Here is a 22649-nt window from a genome sequence, read left to right as displayed (position 1 = left end):
CCTTTAGGTCTACCTTCTGCTCAACCTTAAACCTGACAACACACACACACACACACACACACACACACACGCACACACAATGGAACAAGTGTGTGTGTGTGAGTGTGTGTGTGAGCCAGCGTGTGTGTCTCACATCAAACCTGACAACACATAAACAGAGATAAACGTGTGTGTGTCTTGTGTCGTTCACCTGGGCAGGTAGACCTCCACCTTCTGTCTCTTGACGTTGTTGGCCCACTCCTCCAGGAGAGGGGCTCTGATGATGGGCTCCAGGGCTGCCAGGGGGACCTCCTGTCTGGGCAACACTACCAGCATGCTCATGTCCTCTCCTTCATAGGGCATCTCCAACACCTGGTACACACCACCCGCCTCGGAAGAACCATCACTGAACTCACCTGAGACACACAGACAGACAGACAGACAGGCAATTTATTTTATGTTTAATATAAGGACTTAATCAGAGCAGAGTCTGTGGTTGTGAGAGAGAGAAGAGACAGACTATGGAAGATAAGAATAGCACTTTCTGGAACATTTTATTTTTGGTGCAAAAGGGTTTGTGTGTGTGTGTGTGTGTGTGTGTGTGCGTGCGTGTGAGCGTGCGTGCGTTTGTGCTAGATCAGCTCTTTTAGTAAAGCTCTGAATGTAGGCCGTCTGGTTGGAGGGAGCAGCAGCACGGCATGGGGTCGGTCTTCAGACTTTACCGTTTGAGAGAGTGTGTGTGAGAGTGTGTGTGTGTGTTTCTGAGAGTGTGTGTGTTTGTGAGAGTGTGTGTGTGTGTTTCTGAGAGTGTGTGTGTTTGTGAGAGTGTGTGTGTGTGTTTCTGAGAGTGTGTGTGTTTGTGAGAGTGTGTGTGTGTGTTTGAGAGAGTGTGATTTATATACAGGCATCTCTTGGAGGACCTGTTTCTATTCCGACTGGTACATGAGAGTTCACATATGCTGTCACACACACACACACACACACACACACACACACACACACCTACCGTAGTAGAAGTCTCCCTGCTGGTACATCATGAGTGTCTGGGCCTCGCTCCCGTCGTCTTTGCTGAAGGAGAAGGTTCTGGTGTTTTCCGGTCTGAACTGGTTCTTCCAGCTGCCCCGGAAGTACACAGCGTTGACCAGGGTCAGCCGGGTCACACTGCTGAAGTCATCAGCTGACAACAGGTCACGGATCTTACCTGGAGACACACACACACACACACACCACACACACAGGGCTATTGGTTCTACCGGTGGTTAACAGAAAATATTCAGACCCCCTTGACTTTTTCCACATTTTGTTACGTTACAGCCTTATTCTAAAATTGATTAAATTGTTTTTTTCCCTCATCAATCTACACACAATACCCCATAATGACAAAGCAAAAACAGGTTTTTAGACATTTGTGCTCATTTATTACAAATAAATAACTGAAATATAACATTTACATAAGTATTCAGACCCTTTACTCAGTACTTTGTTGAAGCACCTTTGTCAGCGATTACAGCATCGATTCTTCTTGAGTATGATGCTACAAGCTTGGCACACCTGTGTTTGGGGAGTTTCTCCCATTCTTCTCTGCAGATCCTCTCAAGCTCTGTGAGGTTGGATGGGGAGCGTTGCTGCACAGCTATTTTCAGGTCTCTCCAGAGATGTCCGATCGGGTTCAAGTCCGGCCTCTGGCTGGGCCACTCAAGGACATTCAGAAACTTGTCCCAAAACCACTCCTGTGTTGACTTGGCTGTGTGCTTAGGGTTGTTGTCCTGTTGGAAGGTGAACCTTCACCCTAGTCTGAGGTCCTGAGCGCTCTGGAGCAGGTTTTCATCAAGGATCTCTCTGTACTTTGCTCCGTTCATCTTTGCCTCGACCCTGACTAGTCTCCCAGTCCCTGCCGCTGAAAAACATCCCCACAGCATGATGCTGCCACCACCATGCTTCACCGTAGGGATGGTGCCAGTTTGACGCTTGGCATTCAAGCTAAAGAGTTCAATATTAGTTTATCAGACCAGAGAATCTTGTTTCTCATGGTCTGAGAGTCGTTAGGTGCCTTTTGGCAAACTCCAAGCGGGCTGTCGTGCCTTTTACTGAGGAGTGGCTTCCGTCTGGCCACTCTACCATAAAGGCCTGATTAGTGGAGTGCTGCAGAGATGGTTGTCCTTCTGGAAGGTTCTCCCATCTCCACAGAGGAACCATAGGGTTTTTCGTCACCTCCCTTACAAAGGCCCTTCTCCCCGATTGCTCAGATTGGCCGGGCGGCCAGCTCTAGGAAGAGTCTTGGTGGTTCCAAACTTCTTCCATTTAAGAATGATGGAGGCCACTGTGTTCTTGGGGACCTTCAATGCTGCAGACATTTTTTTGTACCCTTCCCTAGATCTGTGCCTCGACACAATCCTGTCTCAGAGCTCTACGGACAATTCCTTCGACCTCATGGCTTGGTTTTTGCTCTGACATGCCCTGCCTACTGTGGGACCTTATATAGACAGGTGTGTGCATTTCCAAATCATGTCCAATCAATTGAATGTATCACAGGTGGACTCCAATCAAGTTGTAGAAACATCTCAAGGATGATCAATGGAAACAGGATGCACCTGAGCTCAATTTCGAGTCTCATAGCAAAGGGTCTAAATACTTATGTAAATAAGGTATTTCTGTTTTCGCTTTGTCATTATGGGGTATTGTGTGTAGCTTGCTGAGTTTTTTATTTTTATTTAATCCATTTTAGAATAGGGCTGTAACGTAACAAAATGTGGAAAAAGTCAAGGGGTCTGAATACTTTCCGAAGGCACTGCACATGCATGCCTGTAAATAGACTGAGTATATCAAACATTAGGAACACCTTCCTAATATTGAGTTGCACCCCCCCTTTTGCCTTCAGAACAGCCTCAATTCATCGGGGCATGGACTCTACAAGGTGTTGAAAGGTTTCCACAGGGATGCTGGCCCATGTTGACTCCAATGCTTCCAACAGTTGTATCAAGTTGGCTGGATGTCCTTTGGGTGGTGGACCATTCTTGATACACACGGAAACTGTTGAGCGTGTTGCAGTTCTTGACACAATCCATGTCTCAATTGTCTCAAGGCTTAAAAATATTTATTTAACGTGTCTCCTCCCTTCATCTACACTGATTGAAGTGGATTTAACAAGTGACATCAATAAGGGATCATAGCTTTCACCTGGATTCACCTGATCAGTCTTTGTCATGGAAAGAGCAGGTGTTCCTAATGTTTTGTACACTCAGTGTATAACCATACGCATCAGCATTAGGTGACATTGATTCCACACACAGACTCACTCTCAGTGTGGTTCTCTACCCAGCCATTGATCTGCTCTGCCACGGCGGCTGATTCGCTGAAGTCCACCGTCTCCACCTCCGCCCGGAAGTACTTCCTCATCAGCCGCAGGAACTCCGGGTTAAAGGTCACGCCACTCTGCAGGAAGAGGGAGTTGGCCAATCTGATGATGTAGTGAGCGTCGTCTTCAGACAGAGCCCCTGTCAGGTTCTGGAGCAGAGAGAACTCCTCATCTGGGAGACGGACAGAGAGACAGGCATACGTCTTACTTACTGGGAGGTGGCTGTGTGTGTGTGTGTGTGTGTGTTCTAAGGTGTGTATACCTGTAGGTAGGTGGCTGAAGCCGACAGCCTGGCGTATCTCTGTGAGGGAGGCCCCACGGGCCCCCAGCTCCACCATGCCCAGGGCCACAGCCACACTCAGGGGGGAGAAGATGATGTTGTCGTCCCCCCCCCGCGCTTGCAGCTGGTGGTACAGTCTGACGGAGAACTCTGCCGTGGTGTCCTCCGGAATGTCAGCCGCACGGCAACCAGGGCCCGGCAACAGGAGGAGGGGCAGGAGGCCGAGAATCAACATGGGAAAGCTGAGAGCTAGAGAGAGGGAGCGAGAGAGAAAGAGAGAGGGAGAGAGAGACAAAGAGAGAGAGAGAGAGAGAGCGGGGGTGGGGGGGTGAGAAGAGAATGACGGAGAGACGGAACGTGTCAATCCTGCATGCCAATACAGCATATTAGTATCTGGAAATAGATAGAGGAGAGCACACAGGGATGGCAGAAACAGAGAGAGATGGAAAGAGAAAGAGAATGGGAGGGAAAAGAGTAGACAGAGAGAAAGAGAATGGGAGGGAAAAGAGTAGACAGAGAGAAAGAGAATGGGAGGGAAAATAGTAGGCAGAGAGAAAGAGAATGATGGAAAGAATGTAGACAGAAAAGTAGACAGACTGATAAACAGCCAGTTATTCTACTGTACAGCTGTAAATACATCTATACTGATAAACAGCCAGTTATTCTACTGTAGAGCTGTAATTACATCTATACTGATAAACAGCCAGTTATTCTACTGTAGAGCTGTAATTACATCTATACTGATAAACAGCCAGTTATTCTACTGTAGAGCTGTAATTACATCTATACTGATAAACAGTCAGTTATTCTACTGTAGAGCTGTAATTACATCTATACTGATAAACAGCCAGTTATTCTACTGTACAGCTGTAATTACATCTATACTGATAAACAGCCAGTTATTCTACTGTAGAGCTGTAATTACATCTATACTGATAAACAGCCAGTTATTCTACTGTACAGCTGTAATTACATCTATACTGATAAACAGCCAAGTTATTCTACTGTAGAGCTGTAATTACATCTATACTGATAAACAGCCGTTATTCTACTGTAGAGCTGTAATTACATCTATACTGATAAACAGCCAGTTATTCTACTGTAGAGCTGTAATTACATCTATACTGATAAACAGCCAGTTATTCTACTGTACAGCTGTAATTACATCTATACTGATAAACAGCCAGTTATTCTACTGTTGCAGCTGTAATTACATCTATACTGATAAACAGCCAGTTATTCTACTGTAGAGCTGTAATTACATCTATACCGATAAACAGCCAGTTATTCTACTGTAGAGCTGTAATTACATCTATACTGATAAGCAGCCAGTTATTCTACTGTACAGCTGTAATTACATCTATACTGATAAACAGCCAGTTATTCTACTGTACAGCTGTAATTACATCTATACTGATAAACGCCAGTTATTCTACTGTAGAGCTGTAATTACATCTATACTGATAAACAGCCAGTTATTCTACTGTAGGCTGTAATTACATCTATACTGATAAACAGCCAGTTATTCTACTGTACAGCAGTAATTACATCTATACTGATAAACAGCCAGTTATTCTACTGTACAGCTGTAATTACATCTATACTGATAAACAGCCAGTTATTCTACTGTACAGCTGTAATTACATCTATACTGATAAACAGCCAGTTATTCTACTGTACAGCTGTAATTACATCTATACTGATAAACAGCCAGTTATTCTACTGTAGAGCTGTAATTACATCTATACTGATAAACAGCCAGTTATTCTACTGTAGAGCTGTAATTACATCTATACTGATAAACAGCCAGTTATTCTACTGTAGAGCTGTAATTACATCTATACTGATAAACAGCCAGTTATTCTACTGTACAGCTGTAATTACATATATACTGATAAACAGCCAGTTATTCTACTGTACAGCTGTAATTACATCTATACTGATAAACAGCCAGTTATTCTACTGTAGAGCTGTAATTACATATATACTGATAAACAGCCAGTTATTCTACTGTGAGGCTGTAATTACATCTATACTGATAAACAGCCAGTTATTCTACTGTAGAGCTGTAATTACATCTATACTGATAAACAGCCAGTTATTCTACTGTACAGCTGTAATTACATCTATACTGATAAACAGCCAGTTATTCTACTGTAGAGCTGTAATTACATCTATACTGATAAACAGCCAGTTATTCTACTGTAGAGCTGTAATTACATCTATACTGATAAACAGCCAGTTATTCTACTGTACAGCTGTAATTACATCTATACTGATAAACAGCCAGTTATTCTACTGTAGAGCTGTAATTACATCTATACTGATAAACAGCCAGTTATTCTACTGTACAGCTGTAATTACATCTATACTGATAAACAGCCAGTTATTCTACTGTACAGCTGTAATTACATCTATACTGATAAACAGCCAGTTATTCTACTGTAGAGCTGTAATTACATCTATACTGATAAACAGCCAGTTATTCTACTGTACAGCTGTAATTACATCTATACTGATAAACAGCCAGTTATTCTACTGTACAACTGTAATTACATCTATACTGATAAACAGCCAGTTATTCTACTGTAGAGCTGTAATTACATCTATACTGATAAACAGCCAGTTATTCTACTGTACAACTGTAAATACATATATAGGGAAAAAAAGTATTTGATCCCCTGCTGATTTTGTATGTTTGCCCAGTGACAAAGAAATGATCAGTCTATATTTTTAATGGTAGGTTTATTTGAACAGTGAGAGACAGAATAACAACAACAAAATCCAGAAAAACGCATGTCAAAAATGCTATAAATTGATTTGCACTTTAATGAGGGAAATAAGTATTTGACCCCCTCTCAATCAGAAAGATGTCTGGCTCCCAGGTGTCTTTTATACAGGTAACGCGCTGAGATTAGGAGCACACTCTTAAAGGGAGTGTTCCTAACCTCAGCTTGTTACCTGTTTAAAAGACACCGGTCCACAGAAACAATCTATCTATCAGATTCCAAACTCTCCACCATGGCCAAGACCAAAGAGCTCTCCAAGGATGTCAGGGATAAGATTGTAGACCTACACAAGGCTGGAATGGGCTACAAGACCATCGCCAAGCAGCTTGGTGAGAAGGTGACAACAGTTGGTGCGATTATTCGCAAATGGAAGAAACACAAAATAACTGTCAATCTCCTTCGGCCTGGGGCTCCATGCAAGATCTCACCTCGTGGAGTTGCAATGACCATGAGAACGGTGAGGAATCAACCCAGAACTACACGGGAGGATCTTGTCAATGATCTCAAGGCAGCTGGGACTATAGTCACCAAGAAAACATTTGGTAACACACTACGCCGTGAAGGACTGAAATCCTGCAGCGCCCGCAAGATCCCCCTGCTCAAGAAAGCACATATACAGGCCCGTCTGAAGTTTGCCAATGAACATCTGAATGATTCAGAGGAGAACTGGGTGAAAGTGTTGTGGTCAGATGAGACCAAAATTGAGCTCTTTGGCATCAACTCAACTTGCCGTGTTTGGAGGAGGAGGAATGCTGCCTATGACCCCTAGAACACCATACCCACCGTCAAACATGGAGGTGGAAACATTATGCTTTGGGGGTTTTTTTCTGCTAAGGGGACAGGACAACTTCACCGCATCAAAGGGACGATGGACTGGGCCGTCAAATCTTGGGTGAGAACCTCCTTCCCTCAGCCAGGGCATTGAAAATGGGTTGTGAATGGGTATTCCAGCATGACAATGACCCAAAACACACGGCCCAAGGCAACAAAGGAGTGGCTCAAGAAGAGCACTTAAGGTCCTGGAGTGGCCTAGCCAGTCTCCAGACCTTAATCCCATAGAAAATCTGTGGAGGGAGCTGAAGGTTCGAGTTGCCAAACGTCAGCCTCGAAACCTTAATGACTTGGAGAAGATCTGCAAAGAGGAGTGGGACAAAATCCCTCCTGAGATGTGTCTAAACCTGGTGGCCAACTACAAGAAACGTCTGACCTCTGTGATTGCCAACAAGGGATTTGCCACCAAGTACTAAATCATGTTTTGCAGAGGGGTCAAATAGTTATTTCCCTCATTAAAATGCAAATCAATTTATAACATTTTGACATGTGTTTTTCTGGATTTGTTGGTTGTCATTCTGTCTCTCACTGTTCAAATAAACCTACCATTAAAATTATAGACTGATCATGTCTTTGTCAGTGGGCAAACGTACAAAATCAGCAGGGGATCAAGTACTTTTTTCCCTCACTATATATATATTTACCCCTCTACCTCCCTGGTCTTTGTGGTTGAATCTGTGTTTGAAATTCCCTGCTCAACTGAGGGACCTTACAGATAATTGTACGTGTGGGGTACAGAGATATGGAAGGCATTCAAAAATCATGTTATACAGTATTATTGCACACACAGTGAGTCCATGCAACTTATGTGACTTGTTAATCACATTTGACTTGTTAAGCACATTTTTACTCCTGAACCTATTTAGGCTTGCCATAACGAAGGGGTTGAATACTTATTGACTCAAGACATTTCAGCTTTTCCTTTTTAATTAATTTGTAAACATTTCAAAAAACATAATTCCACTTTGACATTATGGGGTATTGTGTGTAGGCCAGTGACACACAATCTAAATGTAATCAATTTTAAATTCAGGCTGTAAGACAACAAAATGTGGAAAAAGTCAAGGGGTGTGAATACTTTCTGAAGGCACTGTATATACACTGAGTGTACAAAACATTAAGAACACCTTCTCTTTCCATGAAATAGACTGACCAAATGAATATAGGTGAAAGCTATGATCCCTTATTGATGTCACTTGTTAAATCCACTTCAAATCAGTGTAGATGAAGGGGAAGAGACACGTTAAATAAATATTTTCATGCCTTGAGACAATTGAGACATGGATTGTGTGTGTGTATACACTGAGTATTCCAAACATTAGGAACACCTTCCTAATATTGAGTTGCACCCCCCCTTTTGGCCTCTGAACAGCATCAATTCATCGGGGCATGGACTCTACAAGGTGTCAAAAGGTTTCCACAGGGATGCTGGCCCATGTTGATTCCAATGCTTCCCACAGTTGTGTCAAGTTGGCTGGATGTCCTTTGGGTAGTGGACCATTCCTGATACATACGAGAAACTGTTGAGCGTGAAAAATCCAGCAGTGTTGCAGTTCTTGACACAAACCGGTGTGCCTGGCACCTACTACCATACCCCGTTCAAAGGCACTTCCATTTTTTGTCTTGCCCATTCACCCTCTGAATGGCACATTCAAAATCCATGTCTCAATTGTCTCAAGGCTTAAAATTCCTTATTTAGTATGTCTCCTCCCCTTCATCTACACTGACTGAAGTGGATTTCACAGGTGACATCAATAAGGGATCATAGATTTCACTTGGATCCGCCTGGTCAGTCTGGAAAGAGCAGGTGTTCTTAATGTTTTGTACACTGAGTGTTTAGCCAAGTTATCGTTACTCAATTATTCCTTTTATTATTATGTGTTTTACTTTTCTATTATTTCTATATTTTCTGTCTGCATTGTTAGTTTCTAATTTCACTGTTAGTCTACACCTGTTGTTTGCAGAGCATATGACTAATAAAATGTGATTTTATATGAGGAAGAGGAGGAGGAAGAGTGATAAAGCTGTCCTCCTCCAGCGTGCTGTCAACTGCAGACACAATAAACTCTGTTTGGTGCCAATTTACCAAATGAGCTCATGCATATTTCATCCCTAATCTTATCATCTCCTGTTAAATCATATTTGTCTTCTAAATCTGCTTGCCTCAGTGCCATGAGAATGCTTGTGTGTGTGTGTGTGTGTGTGTGTGTGTGTGTGTGTGTAGGTGAGGGTGTGTGTGAGAGAGAGTAGGTGAGCCTAACCAAACATAAAATATGTGCCATGAATAATTGAGTAGTGCATCTCTCCCTCTTTCTCTCGCCCTCCGTAAATACATTCCTCCATCCCTGTATTTGTCCATCTTTTATTTTCTTTGCTCCATATCCCTCCCTCCCTCCCTCCCTCCCTCTCAACCTTCCTTTCCTCCAGTCCACACTCCCTTCTTCCATCCTTTCATCCCTCCTTATCTCTACTCCCTCCCCCCCCTCTCTCACAGCAGCATGTTACACACAGTTTATGGCTGCTCCTGCTAAACACACACATGCACGCACACACGCAGTTCATGCAGTTTCATCCCTCTGCCTCATACCGTTGCCTGGCAACGCTGTTTTCTGCACAAACAAGGAAAACAGGAGCGTGCCACTGCGTTTTTAGAGCGATAGAGGGAATGAGAGAGAGAACGAGAGGGAGAGGGGGACAGAGGGAGTGGGGGACAGAGGGGATGTCCCACCCTGGTTCTCTGTTGTGTATTGCTGAGCTGCTGAATAGGTTCAGGTACCCTGCATGCTGTTTGTGTGTTTGGGGCTCCATGTGTGTGTGTGTGTGTGTGTGTGTGTGTGTGTGTGTGCTCCCACACTGGGCCAGAAGCTCCTGTGGGTGCTGGTGACTGCAGTGACATTGTACATGAGACAACAATGACAGGGCTGGCTCAATACTGCAGCTCTGTCCTGGTACCTGCTACCTCTCCCCTCTCCCTGACTGGCAGACAGGAGCCTACCCACTGGGCACAAACATTGTTTCAACCAGTGTGTGCCCAGTGGGTAGCCTGTTGAATTCTATGCCCTATAGCACACAACTATCATATCCATGCAGACTTCCTCACTTCTGTTCTAGGAACTGTCTCAAAACATGGAATATGTCAATGATTCTAGAATCCTCTCCATTGGAATGTGAGACATATGACTGGGATGGTAATTTAATAACTGTGTAACTGATGGTTATGGATGAAAACCTTCATGAAAATAAAAATAACCATCAAAACCTTTTAAATAGGCCTACATTCATTTTAGGATTTATTTTTATTTGTATTAACTTTATTTTCATGTAGATAAACTTGACCTAATAGCAGGGGTGTTTACTAATGATTATAAGCAATTGTTTTGCTAATTTAGTTTGTCTATTAAACTTTCTACATCTCCTCTTTCCAACTGTCCTTTGATGCTCGAGCAGCTAATTGCTATATGCTGGGTGTAGAACCCTTTAGGCTATGGCACTTCAGTAAAAAAATATTTGATGTGTGGACTTTATTTTATACAATGCACATTTTCATTGCTTGCTAGTAAATAAATAAATTGGCCTTCTTTTTAAAAAAGGTTGGATGTGTCTGACTATTCATTAAATATTCAACAGCAGTGGACAAGGTTGTTCTAGCATGAGGCTTATAACGCGCCAATGTTGTGTCAAATAGACAACGCGCTAATCCTCCCCAACCTGGCATGATATAATTTGATAAATAATATTTTCTTAATTTATAGACTAATCAACGCTGATCAGGCCCGGTCCTGGCCGATATGCTGCCCTAGGCGAGACAATGCACTTTTATGAATGTCCGTTTGTAAAACAGGCAATTTACCATTAATCCCTATCATTTGGTTACATTAATTTCTGTTAATGCATGAATTAGTTACAGTAATTTACCGTTTCAAAACCTGCTACAACTTGTGAGAAAAAAAGTTGTGGTTTATTTCATACCATCATTTACGCACTCTACGTGAGCAATGAGCATGTGTCTGGTTTCTCTGTCCTGTTCATGTTGACAGAGCGCGCGCGTCTGAGCATGCATAGAAGTACCTGGTCTGCTTCTTGAAAATGTCAAATGTAGGAACGTGGCCAGCTGGGCTTCTCAGACATGTTTTCTTCATCTCAAACAGTATGTCAACGAAGTAGTTCCTCACAGTATTTGAACAAATATTTCCAACACTCTCCTCGTCGATAATCAGAGTTGCTGATAAATAGGCTATGGAGATATTGCGTGTATTTGTTTCTATTTTAATGATTGCCAATTATCTTCATACTATAGCATAGCTGTCCCATTCATACGTTTACTGTCAATTCATTTACTTTCAGGAGAGCCTACGGTAGGCCTAGGTTTTTTATGCATTTTAAAGAAAGGATAAATATTTGCTAGTGTCTGACATATGCTGGTGGCTTTGATTGACGGGTGCTTTTACCGGGGTGTGCGTGTGTGAGTTCGCTGATTCTCTCTATAGGCCTATATGTCCATTCAGAAAGTTTCCTAAAGTAACATGTCTGGACTCCATCTCTTTAATAACAATCAAACGCTCCTGTCATGAGTAGCTTAGGCTACATTATTTTTCTCATTACGGCATCCTCTCGTTGAAGAAAATATGTCAATGCCATCGAATGACTGCAGCAGCAGGGTTTGTAACGTCATGCGAATATTTCGGGAAAAGTGGGAGAGAATCCATCGGACTTCGTTTGAATGGTTTTGTGGGTCGAAATAGTATCTGTATTTCATTTGTTTATGTAGAAAACACAACAGACAAGGACAAGCTAGGCATATATCTTTATTTTGACTACATTAATGTTGTGTCAATACGAAAATGTGACAGATCCTCTCCAACCTGGCATTTCTTAACTTGTTGATTAATATTTATAAGTAATAACCTGAATAATAATAATGAAATGCCATGATAATAACGAAGTGTAATGGCTTGTTTCAAATAGGTCTGGCCAATTACCTTAACCTCAACTTCCAAGACTGTCACAGCCCTAGTGAGTCATGTTGTGGTGGGCTGGACAATGCCTCTGGTCCTGGGCTGGACAATGCCTCTGGTCCTCTGTTGTCTCCCTCCCAAAGGGCAAAGAACCTCTCACGTGGCCACGGCTGCTCCCATGCCTGCTCTCATTGGGTAAGAGGAGCATTGTGTGTGCTTCCTCCATAAACCCAACACAGAGGGCAGGTTGTGAGCCAGATAAAGACTTGGGAGTGAGGGGGAGGCGGAGGTGGAGATTATTTGTGTAATAGTGACACCTGTGTGACCTTATGAGTTCTGGGAGCGGAGCTGTTCTCTTAAAGCAGCCTGCCGCCTGTAAGGGTACACCTGCCCTGGTAGGGTAGACAGACTGGGGAGATGGGGTGGGGGGAGATGGGGTGGGGGAGGGAGGAGGGGGGTGGGAGGGAGAGGGATTTGAGGGGAGAGGGTGTAAGGGGTTGGGCATCACCTGAGTGCCACAGGTGAAAACCAACACCTGTTAAACCCATATGTCTCTTAAAAACCTGACTTGATGCCAGCAGAGCACAAATCCCAGGCACTTTAAAGTAATTTCTGTTTAATCTTCACAGCTTCTAAAATCAATAGAATTAAACCGGTTGGCCTTTGAAAACAACACGGCTGAAACCTGATCCTAAATCACCACTAATATACAGTAGTTGACATTTCCACATTTAGAACGTGACGCCATTCAACACCTCAGACATTTTAATCCTCAATGCCCTTTAAACCCAACACCTTTAAGAAGGCATACTTACCAAGCTAGTAGAATGAAACCCAACACCTTTGAGAAGGCATACTTACCAAGCTAGTAGAATGAAACCCAACACCTTTGAGAAGGCATACTTACCAAGCTAGTAGAATTAAACCCAACACCTTTAAGAAGACATACTTACCAAGCTAGTAGAATTAAACCCAACACCTTTAAGAATACATACTTACCAAGCTAGTAGAATTAAACCCAACACCTTTAAGAATACATACTTACCAAGCTAGTAGCATTAAACCCAACACCTTTAAGAAGACATACTTACCAAGCTAGTAGCATTAAACCCAACACCTTTAATAAGACATACTTACCAAGCTAGTAGAATTAAACCCAACACCTTTAATAAGGCATACTTACCAAGCTAGTAGAATTAAACCCAAGCTTTACCCCGTAGCTGGGCTTATAACACAATCTAACACACTCAGGTAGCCTACACACACTGCATGCATGGAAGATCATCATTCATTCCTCTCTCATACACACACACACACTCCTCTGAATTTTCTTCCTTTGTTACCATGATGATGGGATATGACGGACATCATTCTCTCCATGTCCAGACAGGACAGAAGATTAAAACCCAAACACCCTGGCACTGCATCTCCCCTTAACATGAGAACACACTCAGCACTTGCTACTCCACCGTCTGCAGACTCAGTCATTGTATAGGAACCATGAGGCACTCTGGTGCTATAAGAGCTGGTAACTGAAACACACTTCAAGGGGAATTTCACCCTGGCTCTACCACGGCATATAGTCATTACTATATTAACAACGTTATGTTTTTATCATAAACATCACGATTATCCAAACCACACGCTACAACTAGCACATTTTCATTTCGCTGGTAGAATCGGGAAGTTTCAAATTCCTGTTTATTCCTCTGCCCATAGTGAACCACAAAGTCCGGCATTCATAGCGAATGACTTATATCAGCCCCCTAAGGTTGCTAATACCGCCCACTAAGGTTGCTGATACCGCCCCCTAAGGTTGCAGATACCGCCCACTAAGGTTGCAGATACCGCCCCCTAAGGTTGCAGATACCGCCCCCTAAGGTTGCAGATACCGCCCCCTAAGGTTGCAGATACCGCCCCCTAAGGTTGCAGATACCGCCCCCTAAGGTTGCTAATACCGCCCACTAAGGTTGCAGATACCGCCCCCTAAGGTTGCAGATACCGCCCCCTAAGGTTGCAGATACCGCCCACTAAGGTTGCAGATACCGCCCACTAAGGTTGCAGATACCGCCCACTAAGGTTGCAGATACCGCCCACTAAGGTTGCAGATACCGCCCACTAAGGTTGCAGATACCGCCCCCTAAGGTTGCAGATACCGCCCACTAAGGTTGCAGATACCGCCCCCTAAGGTTGCAGATACCGCCCACTAAGGTTGCAGATACCGCCCGCTGAGGTAGATGAGGTGTGCCCACAAACGTGGATGATGGCATTGTGTACTTCGAACAAACAACACACAGCAATCTCAGAACTTCTGCAGGCACGATATTTTTGGACAATGTTTGTTTTCCACTAATGTTTGGCATCATGCCTGTGTGGTGTTCTGTGCCTGGCTGTGCTGATTGCAAACAAGCGCGAAAAGGAGATTTACCGGGATGCTGCCAGTGGCTTGCGGCTATCAAGAATGATGCGCCTTACGGTGACCAATGATTATCAGAGGGATTTTCAGGCTGAACTGATGTGATGGGGAATCCATTTCGACGACAGCTGAGAAGTAATACCATCGATTTTTTCCCTTCACAACAAAACGGAACATTCTCGATTAGAGGTAACCTAACATGATTTAGTGATTTAGCTGATGGCTTTGAGTTCAATACAGGACTGTTAACTAGCTAGATAACTTAACTAGCAAGACCAGCTAGGCTAGCTAGCTAGCTAACGTTACAGTCCTGTATTGAACTCAGAAAGCCATCAGCTAAATCATATAGCTATCTTTTTTGGTATACACAATCAATCTCGCCTATGCCATGGTAGTCACTGCTAGACTGGTAGCTACCTTCAGCAGCAGAGTAAACATGTTTGTTCGTTCGATCTTTGACTGACGTTACTAAAAATGGAATTGTCGATATAGCTAACACTGTTTGTGTGTTGGTAGCAATGATGAATTTGTATTGTCTATGGTTGGTTAGTTGGTTCTCAGCCAGCCTCAGCTGACTAGCAATATTGCTGCCAATTTAGTGACACTAGTTAGCTAACAGCAAGCTGACAATATTGAAATGTCCATGTTAGATGTGCTTAGCTGGCCAGTCTAATAGAGATCAATACAATTAGTGGAGTGGTTAAATTGTGTATTGTTGTGTTTTTTGTTATAGATGGTACCAAGATGTGCTTCCAACCCCTAGCTCTGCACAAAGTGAAAGGTAAGATGGCAAAAATATTTACAAGCTGATGGCTAAGATAGCTCCATTTACATTAAGCATGGCATAAACATGAATTCGTTAGTGTTCAGTGGTGTGTATGTATGAATGCCAAGGGAAGCCAGGCTTCCCCAATTAATTTACCAAGGAAAAAAGAAAAAAAAAGAAAAAAATGTATCTTTCGTCTCTCTGTGTTTCATAATTTTCCTTCAATTCGCAAGAATTGTATCTCACCGGAGAAAGCATCCCGAGCGAGCGAAACCGCGCCCCTCAGTCTCTCTATGTGAAGGCCATCTATTTGATGCTGTCTGGTCCAAACGAGTATGACATTGTTGCCGTCCGTAGCATTGAATGCAAAGGAAGCCAGCGAGCATTTGGCCTCCCTTGATAAAAAAAAAAAGAGTATAAAATTATAGCCAATTAGCGTTGAGCTAAACTGAGTGAGCTCAACTGTCAATGGCCCTGGGGCAAAACAAAAAAGTGTCAAGGGAAGACAGCTTGGATTTGGCGTCTCTCCTATCAAATCGCATTGAGAGCATATGTCATTGACAGAAACAACTTGAACTGTTGCATTTCGTTGTGTTGTTGTCCTCTCGTGGCTAGCTAGCTAGCTAAAATTGGCCCTTTACTAAATTAGCCATGGATGGAGATAGGGATTTGGACTTGTGGTTTTACTTAATTCTCCTTACTGGCCAATGATTATACCAGCAATTCTGATCCAATCATTAATTCATACATTGTTGTGCCCCTGGCCTGAGAGGATAGAAGTTCAATATGTAGCTAGATGTAGAATGCTAACGTTAACTAGCTAACATTGCCCATGAATGGAAGTTAGGCTAGCAAGCAAGCATTGTAGCGAGGTAGCCTAGGAAAACAAAAAATAAAAGCGTGTACTATATGACAGAGTGATAGACCGTTTCGTCAACATGAAAGAGAGGAGGATGGCATTGGCGTTTCTCTACAAGTAGGGTGAGTCAACATGTTTTTCTACTTGCACACACACACAGAGAGAGAGAGAAATCAGAACCATGGACAGCCACATCATATTTAGCTTACATTGATTAGACTAAATTGTTTTTGGTATCTTTTAGTTGTCACTGTATTAGACTAAAGCATAGGTGATTTCATGATGTTGAAATGTTGAATTTGAAATGGTGCTGAAATAGTGGACGTAGCTCCTGTTTTCTTTGCGTCTTGCGGTAAATATCTGTGGTTCTAAATCAAAAGTTGCTTAGTGGTCCGAAAATGTCGGAAACATGAACTTGCTTGACCATGCTGTAGGTCATGTAACTGTCTGTTACATGCAATATGCTTTGTGGACTTCACCGGACAGAGGTTGCTCTACGGTTTTGTGATAAAACAAAGGTGTGGTTGAATTTATTCTGCCACTGTGTCTTCTTATTGTCTCGGGCCTTTAGGCCTATATATCACGGTGTCAAGGCATATGAACTAACAGGTTATAGAGCAAACAACACAATTATCACAACACATAGGTTGTAATATGGCTTTTTTTTCTGGCTTCCCCAGTGATTTTACCCACGCTCCACTGCTAGTAGTTTTTGTTATCAGGTTTAATTTTTTTTTTTTACAGTTTAGTCATTTAGCAGACACTCTTATCCAGAGTGACTTACAGTTAGTGAGTGCATATATTTTTCATACTGGCCCCCCGTGGGAATCGAACCCACAACCCTGGCGTTGCAAGTGCCATGCTCTACCAACTGAGCTACAGGAGGCCTACAGGTGGGTAGAGGTAGCCTGAGGAACACAGAGTACCTTCCAGACCATGTCATCAACTTAGTCTACCCCTTTTCTCTTTTAACCTTTTCTCTTTGTAAAACTCAGGTTATCTGGAGACCTTCCACAGGCCCTGCGGTACACAAGCATGAGGGAGCGGACACACCTTACGGTTATGGCGCACAACAAGATTGTGGGACAAAAAGGTATCAAATCAAGACTACAACAGTAATGACACAACCACCTCGTTCTCCTCTCTGTGGGTTCTCCTCTCTGTGGGTTCTCCTCTCTGTGGGTTCTCCTCTCTGTGGGTTCTCTAAACACAATACAAAGACACGTCTATAAACATCCCATGCAAAAGGTTACTATTGACAAGAATGATCTGTCAAAGTCAATGGGCTGGGGGAGGTTTACAGACAGTACTTTGAGATGAGGAAGGGGGTTTTGATAGCGCAATGTTGTGCTTAGACAGTAAATGTATTGTTGTGTATGAGAACGATTGAGAGGTGCCATTTCTCCTCAATCTCCCATACACAACAATTCATACTGTGTAAGGAGGATGTCAGCTGGCCGTTCACCGCAGACAGGACAAGACCATTCGCCATAAGCACAAAGAGTCTCAGCTTTCCCAGCCCACCATGCCGAAAACCATTGCCAGTGTACCGAAGCCGGATGAAGGACTATGGCTGCGTTTACACAGGCAGCCCAATTCTGATATTTGTTTCACTAATTGGTCTTTCAGATCAGATCAGTTCTGAAAAATGTCTGATGTGAAAAGATCTGGATGTGATTAAGTCCAATTAGTGGCAGAAATATTAGAATCTGTCTGCCCGTGTAAACTCAGCCAGTGTGGCTCAGCTTATGACCATGTAGAACAGGGGTCTCCAACCCTGTTCCTGGAGAGATACCCTCCTGTAGGTTTCAGCTCTAACCCCAGTTGTAACTAACCTGGTTCAGTTTATCAACCAGCTCATTTTTAGAATCAGGTGTGCCAGATTACGGTTGGAGTGAAAACGTACAGGACGGTAGCTCTCCAGGAACAGGGTTGGAGAGCCCTGATGTAGAACCACCATAAAATAAATATGGATATTTTCTATCAATCTTCAAAAAGTGTCTGCCTTTAAGGATTCACAGAATATACACTACATGGCCAAAAGTATGTGGACACCTGCTCTTCAAACATCTCTTTCCAAAATCATTCATATGGAGTTGGTCCCCCCTGCTGCTATAAGAACCTCCATTCTTCTGGGAAAGCTTTCCACTAGATGTCCGAACATTGCTGAGGGGACTTGCTTCCGGATTAATGGCGCCAGTAAAGGATACCAAAAATATTTGGTTAAATCACATTATCTGGTGTAACAATCTGTCGCTAAGAGAACTGGTGGTCATGATGAAATTCCATTCACAAAGAAACATACAGCAAGAAAATACAATATGGTCAGTGTAGTAATGTTCAGGGAATACTTGTAAAGCTGTGGGAGGAGTGTTGTCATGATTAAACTGCCATTCAGCTCCTCGTAAGTCATCTGCTTGTAATCCAGCATAATGTCTAATCCCTTGAGAGGGATACAGTTCACGGGATACAGTTCTGCTACAATGACACATGCAGGCAAAGGAACATGCATACATGTGCCAAGGCACAGAGATTACATTTAGAACTATCTATCCTAATAGATATCTATCCACCTTTCCAGAAATAAATCTCTCACTGTTGCCGCTTGCTACAGACCCCCCTCAGCCCCCAGCTGTGCCCTGGACACCATATGTGAATTGATTGCCCCCCATCTATCCTCAGAGTTCGTACTGCTTGGTGACCTAAATTGGGATATGCTTAACACCCCGGCCATCCTACAATCTAAACTAGATGCCCTCAATCTCACACAAATTATCAACGAACCTACCAGGTACAACCCTAAATCCGTAAACATGGGTACCCTCATAGATATCATCCTGACTAATTTACCCTCTAAATACACCTCCGCTGTCTTCAACCAGGATCTCAGCGATCACTGCCTTATTGCCTGCGTCCGTAACGGGTCCGCGGTCAAATGACCACCCCTCATCACTGTCAAACGCTCCCAAAAACACTTCAGCGAGCAGGCCTTCCTAATTGACCTGGCCCAGGTATCCTGGATGGATATAGATCTCATTCCGTCAGTAGAGGATGCCTGGTTGTTCTTTAAAAGTAATTTCCTCTCAATCTTAAATAAACATGCCCCATTCAAAAAATACAGAACTAACAACAGATATAGCCCCTGGTTCTCCTCAGACTTGACTGCCCTTGACCAGCACAAAAACATCCTGTGGCGTACTGCATTAGCATCAAATAGCCCCCGCGATATGCAACTTTTCAGGGAAGTTAGGAACCAATACACACAAGCAGTTAGGAAAGCAAAGGCTAACTTTTTCAAACAGAAATTTGCATCCTGTAGCACTAACTCCAAAAAGTTTTGGGACACTGTAAAGTCCATGGAGAATAAGAGCACTTCCTCCCAGCTGCCCACTGCACTGAGGCTAGGAAACACTATCACCACCGATAAATCTACAATAATCGAGAATTTCAACAAGCATTTTGCTACGGCTAGCCATGCTTTCCACCTGGCTACCACTACCCCGGCCACCAGCTCTGCACCCTCCGCTGCAACTTGCCCATGCCCCCCCCGCTTCTCCTTCACACAAATCCAGACAGCTGATGTTCTGAAAGAGCTGCAAAATCTGGACCCCTACAAATCATCTGGGCTAGACAATCTGGACCCTTTCTTTCTAAAACTAGCCGCCGAAATTGTCGCAACCCCTATTACTAGCCTGTTCAACCTCTCTTTCGTAACGTCTGAGATCCCCAGAGATTGGAAAGCTGCCGCGGTCATCCCCCTCTTCAAAGGGGGTGACACTCTAGATCCAAACTGTTACAGACCCAGTGGCGGCTCCTGAAAAAATTCTCAGGAGGGGCAATTTTTCTGATGATTTAGGTGACCTACACACATTTAAAAAAAGATATGTCCAGCAACAACATGAAGACAGGGGCAGCATATAAGTCAATACCAGAAGCATTTATTGACTGATCTGGGGAGATGGATTCCAGTTTCTGTGACAGATTATAAATAATCTCTGATGCCTTTGTTATATTAGCTTTTGGTTGAATGTACTGTCGTAGTAAATATATAATGTTATAGCTTGGTCTGACTAAAATCTTGTGCATGACCCATTTTGTGTTGGGCGTTTGTTTTCAATCAATGCTGTTCCTATCCTATAACAATGGACAAAAGAGTCCTATCTTGTCAGCCTTGTCAGCAGGTGGCCAAGGACAACACCCACGCCATAGGTCTCTCAGTTCTTCCAACTCACGAGTTCTTGCTCTGAGGACACACACACACACACACACACACACATCATCACTGATAACACACACACACACATCATCACTGTTAAACACACACACACACACACACAAAAATCCCCTCTCTTTAGGCTGAACATTTGAAGACAGAGAACCCGACTCAGAGCCAATGCAACAGTGGAGGGGACCTCGCCCAACTCATCAGGACCAATCAGAAGATCAGAACTGCTAGATTCAACCTACATCATTTATTGTATAAAATGTCTGCACACAATGTTTTCGGGGCTCTCTTCAGATAGCTCCCTAAGAGTTTGACGAACGGGTCCGTGCACGCGATTCCAGATATCTTTACCTCTGAATAAACTGCCTTTATTATACCATATCCACCCTGTCCAAAGTCTCTACTTGGTCTCAGTTCTCCAGTAAACTTGTGATTATCAACAGTACACAACGGTAACAAACAATTGGGGGAACTCACGGGGCAGATAGTAAGGTCGCAGTGACACAGAAAGCAGTTCAATGTCGGGGGTACAGAGTCGCTCTCTTACCAGGATCGCGGTCCGCTCTGACCAGGGTGAAGCCGGCCGGCTCCACTTCTCTGTCCGGGACTCTGTCATCCAGCCAAGTCTCCCAGCTGTATTGGATTCCGCTGCCAGCAGCGTTTTCATTATTTAGTCCGTTCGTAGCGGGTATGTACACGATCAACAAGATCAGTCCAAAACCCACCACTGTAAAAATCCATGGTTGGCAGAATGTTTGTAAACTAAGTCTACAAATTAAAAACATAAAATAACGCCACACTGCAGGTCGCAACAGAGACGCTGCTAGCTGCTATTTTCTTAGTTACGTTCATGGTTACGTCACGTATGACGAAAGCGCGTAAGTGCAAGCCCACAGACACCCATAGAGAATGTATTGAAAGCTTTGAAATTTGAAAAAAATAGATTTTACATGACAGGCTATGAGAGACTTCTGGGCGATTTTCAACCTGACTGAAATCGCCCCAAAAACGGGCGGGGCCATTTGAAGCACGACTTTAGCCTGATTTGACATTTAGTGGCAGTCAGATCAGATTAGAACACTGATAACTAGTACTGTTGCCGTGATATAATTGATTAGAAAAAAATCCCTTCCTTTTCCCGTTTGGCAGTGCGTCGCCCATATCGCCCTATTGAACAGGCCGTCCCTGTACAGACCCATATCCATCCTGCCCTTCAAAAGTTTTTGAAAGCCAAGTTAACAAACAGATCACCGACCATTTCGAATCCCACCGTACCTTCTCCGCTATGCAATCCGGTTTCCGAGCTGGTCATGGGTGCACTTCAGCCACGCTCAAGGTCCTAAACGATATTATAACCGCGATCGATAATAGACAGTACTGTGCAGCCGTTTTCATTGACCTGGCCAAGGCTTTCGACTCTGTCAACCACCGCATTCTTATTGGCAGACTAAATAGCCTTGGTTTCTCAAATGACTGCCTCGCCTGGTTCACCAACTACTTCTCAGATAGAGTTCAATGTGTCAAATCGGAGGGCCTGTTGTCTGGACCTATGGCAGTCTCTATGGGGGTGCCATGGGTTCAATTCTTGGGCCGACTCTTTTCTCTGTGTATATCAATGACGTCGCTCTTGCTGCTGGTGACTCTCAGATCCACCTCTACGCAGACGACACCATTTTGTATACATCTGGCCCTTCATTGGACACTGTGTTAACTAACCTCCAAACGAGCTTCAATGCCATACAACACTCCTTCAGTAGCCTCCAACTGCTCTTAAACACTAGTAAAACTAAATGCATGCTCTTCAACCGAACGCTGCTTGCACCCGCCCACCCGACTAGAATCACTACTCTCGACGGGTCTGACCTAGAGTATGTGGACAACTACAAATACCTAGGTGTCTGGTTAGACTGTAAACTCTCCTTCCAGACTCACATTAAGAATCTCCAATCCAAAGTTAAATCTAGAATCGGTTTCCTATTTCGCAACAAAGCCTCCTTCACTCATGCTGCCAAACATGCCCTCGTAAAACTGACTATCCTACCGATCCTTGACTTCGGCGATGTCATTTACAAAATAGCCTCCAACACTCTACTCAGCAAATTGGATGTAGTCTATCACAGTGCCATCCGTTTTGTCTCCAAAGCCCCATATACTACCCACCACTGTGACCTGTACGCTCTTGTTGGCTGGTCCT

The 22649-nt window shown here is 43.5% G+C and overlaps 1 protein-coding gene across 2 annotated transcripts in view; it reads right to left on the bottom strand.

The window, feature by feature from the left end:
- The window catches only part of LOC121566931 (neuroserpin), a 41868-nt gene that overhangs the window by 4523 nt on the left and 14696 nt on the right, over positions 1–22649 (bottom strand). For both annotated transcript variants that reach the window (XM_041876858.2, XM_041876859.2), the window contains exons 2-6: positions 3597–3863; positions 3276–3506; positions 986–1180; positions 191–395; positions 1–32 (exon numbers count right to left, since the gene is read on the bottom strand). The exon at positions 1–32 is cut by the window's left edge. In XM_041876858.2, the coding sequence (XP_041732792.1) occupies positions 1–32; positions 191–395; positions 986–1180; positions 3276–3506; positions 3597–3849 (916 nt within the window). In that variant the 5' untranslated portion in view covers positions 3850–3863. The remainder of the gene's footprint in view (positions 33–190; positions 396–985; positions 1181–3275; positions 3507–3596; positions 3864–22649) is intronic.

The sequence above is a fragment of the Coregonus clupeaformis genome, chromosome 5, assembly GCF_020615455.1.
Source record: "Coregonus clupeaformis isolate EN_2021a chromosome 5, ASM2061545v1, whole genome shotgun sequence".
Lineage (NCBI taxonomy): Eukaryota > Metazoa > Chordata > Actinopteri > Salmoniformes > Salmonidae > Coregonus > Coregonus clupeaformis.
This window is presented reverse-complemented; position numbering and strand designations above follow the sequence as displayed.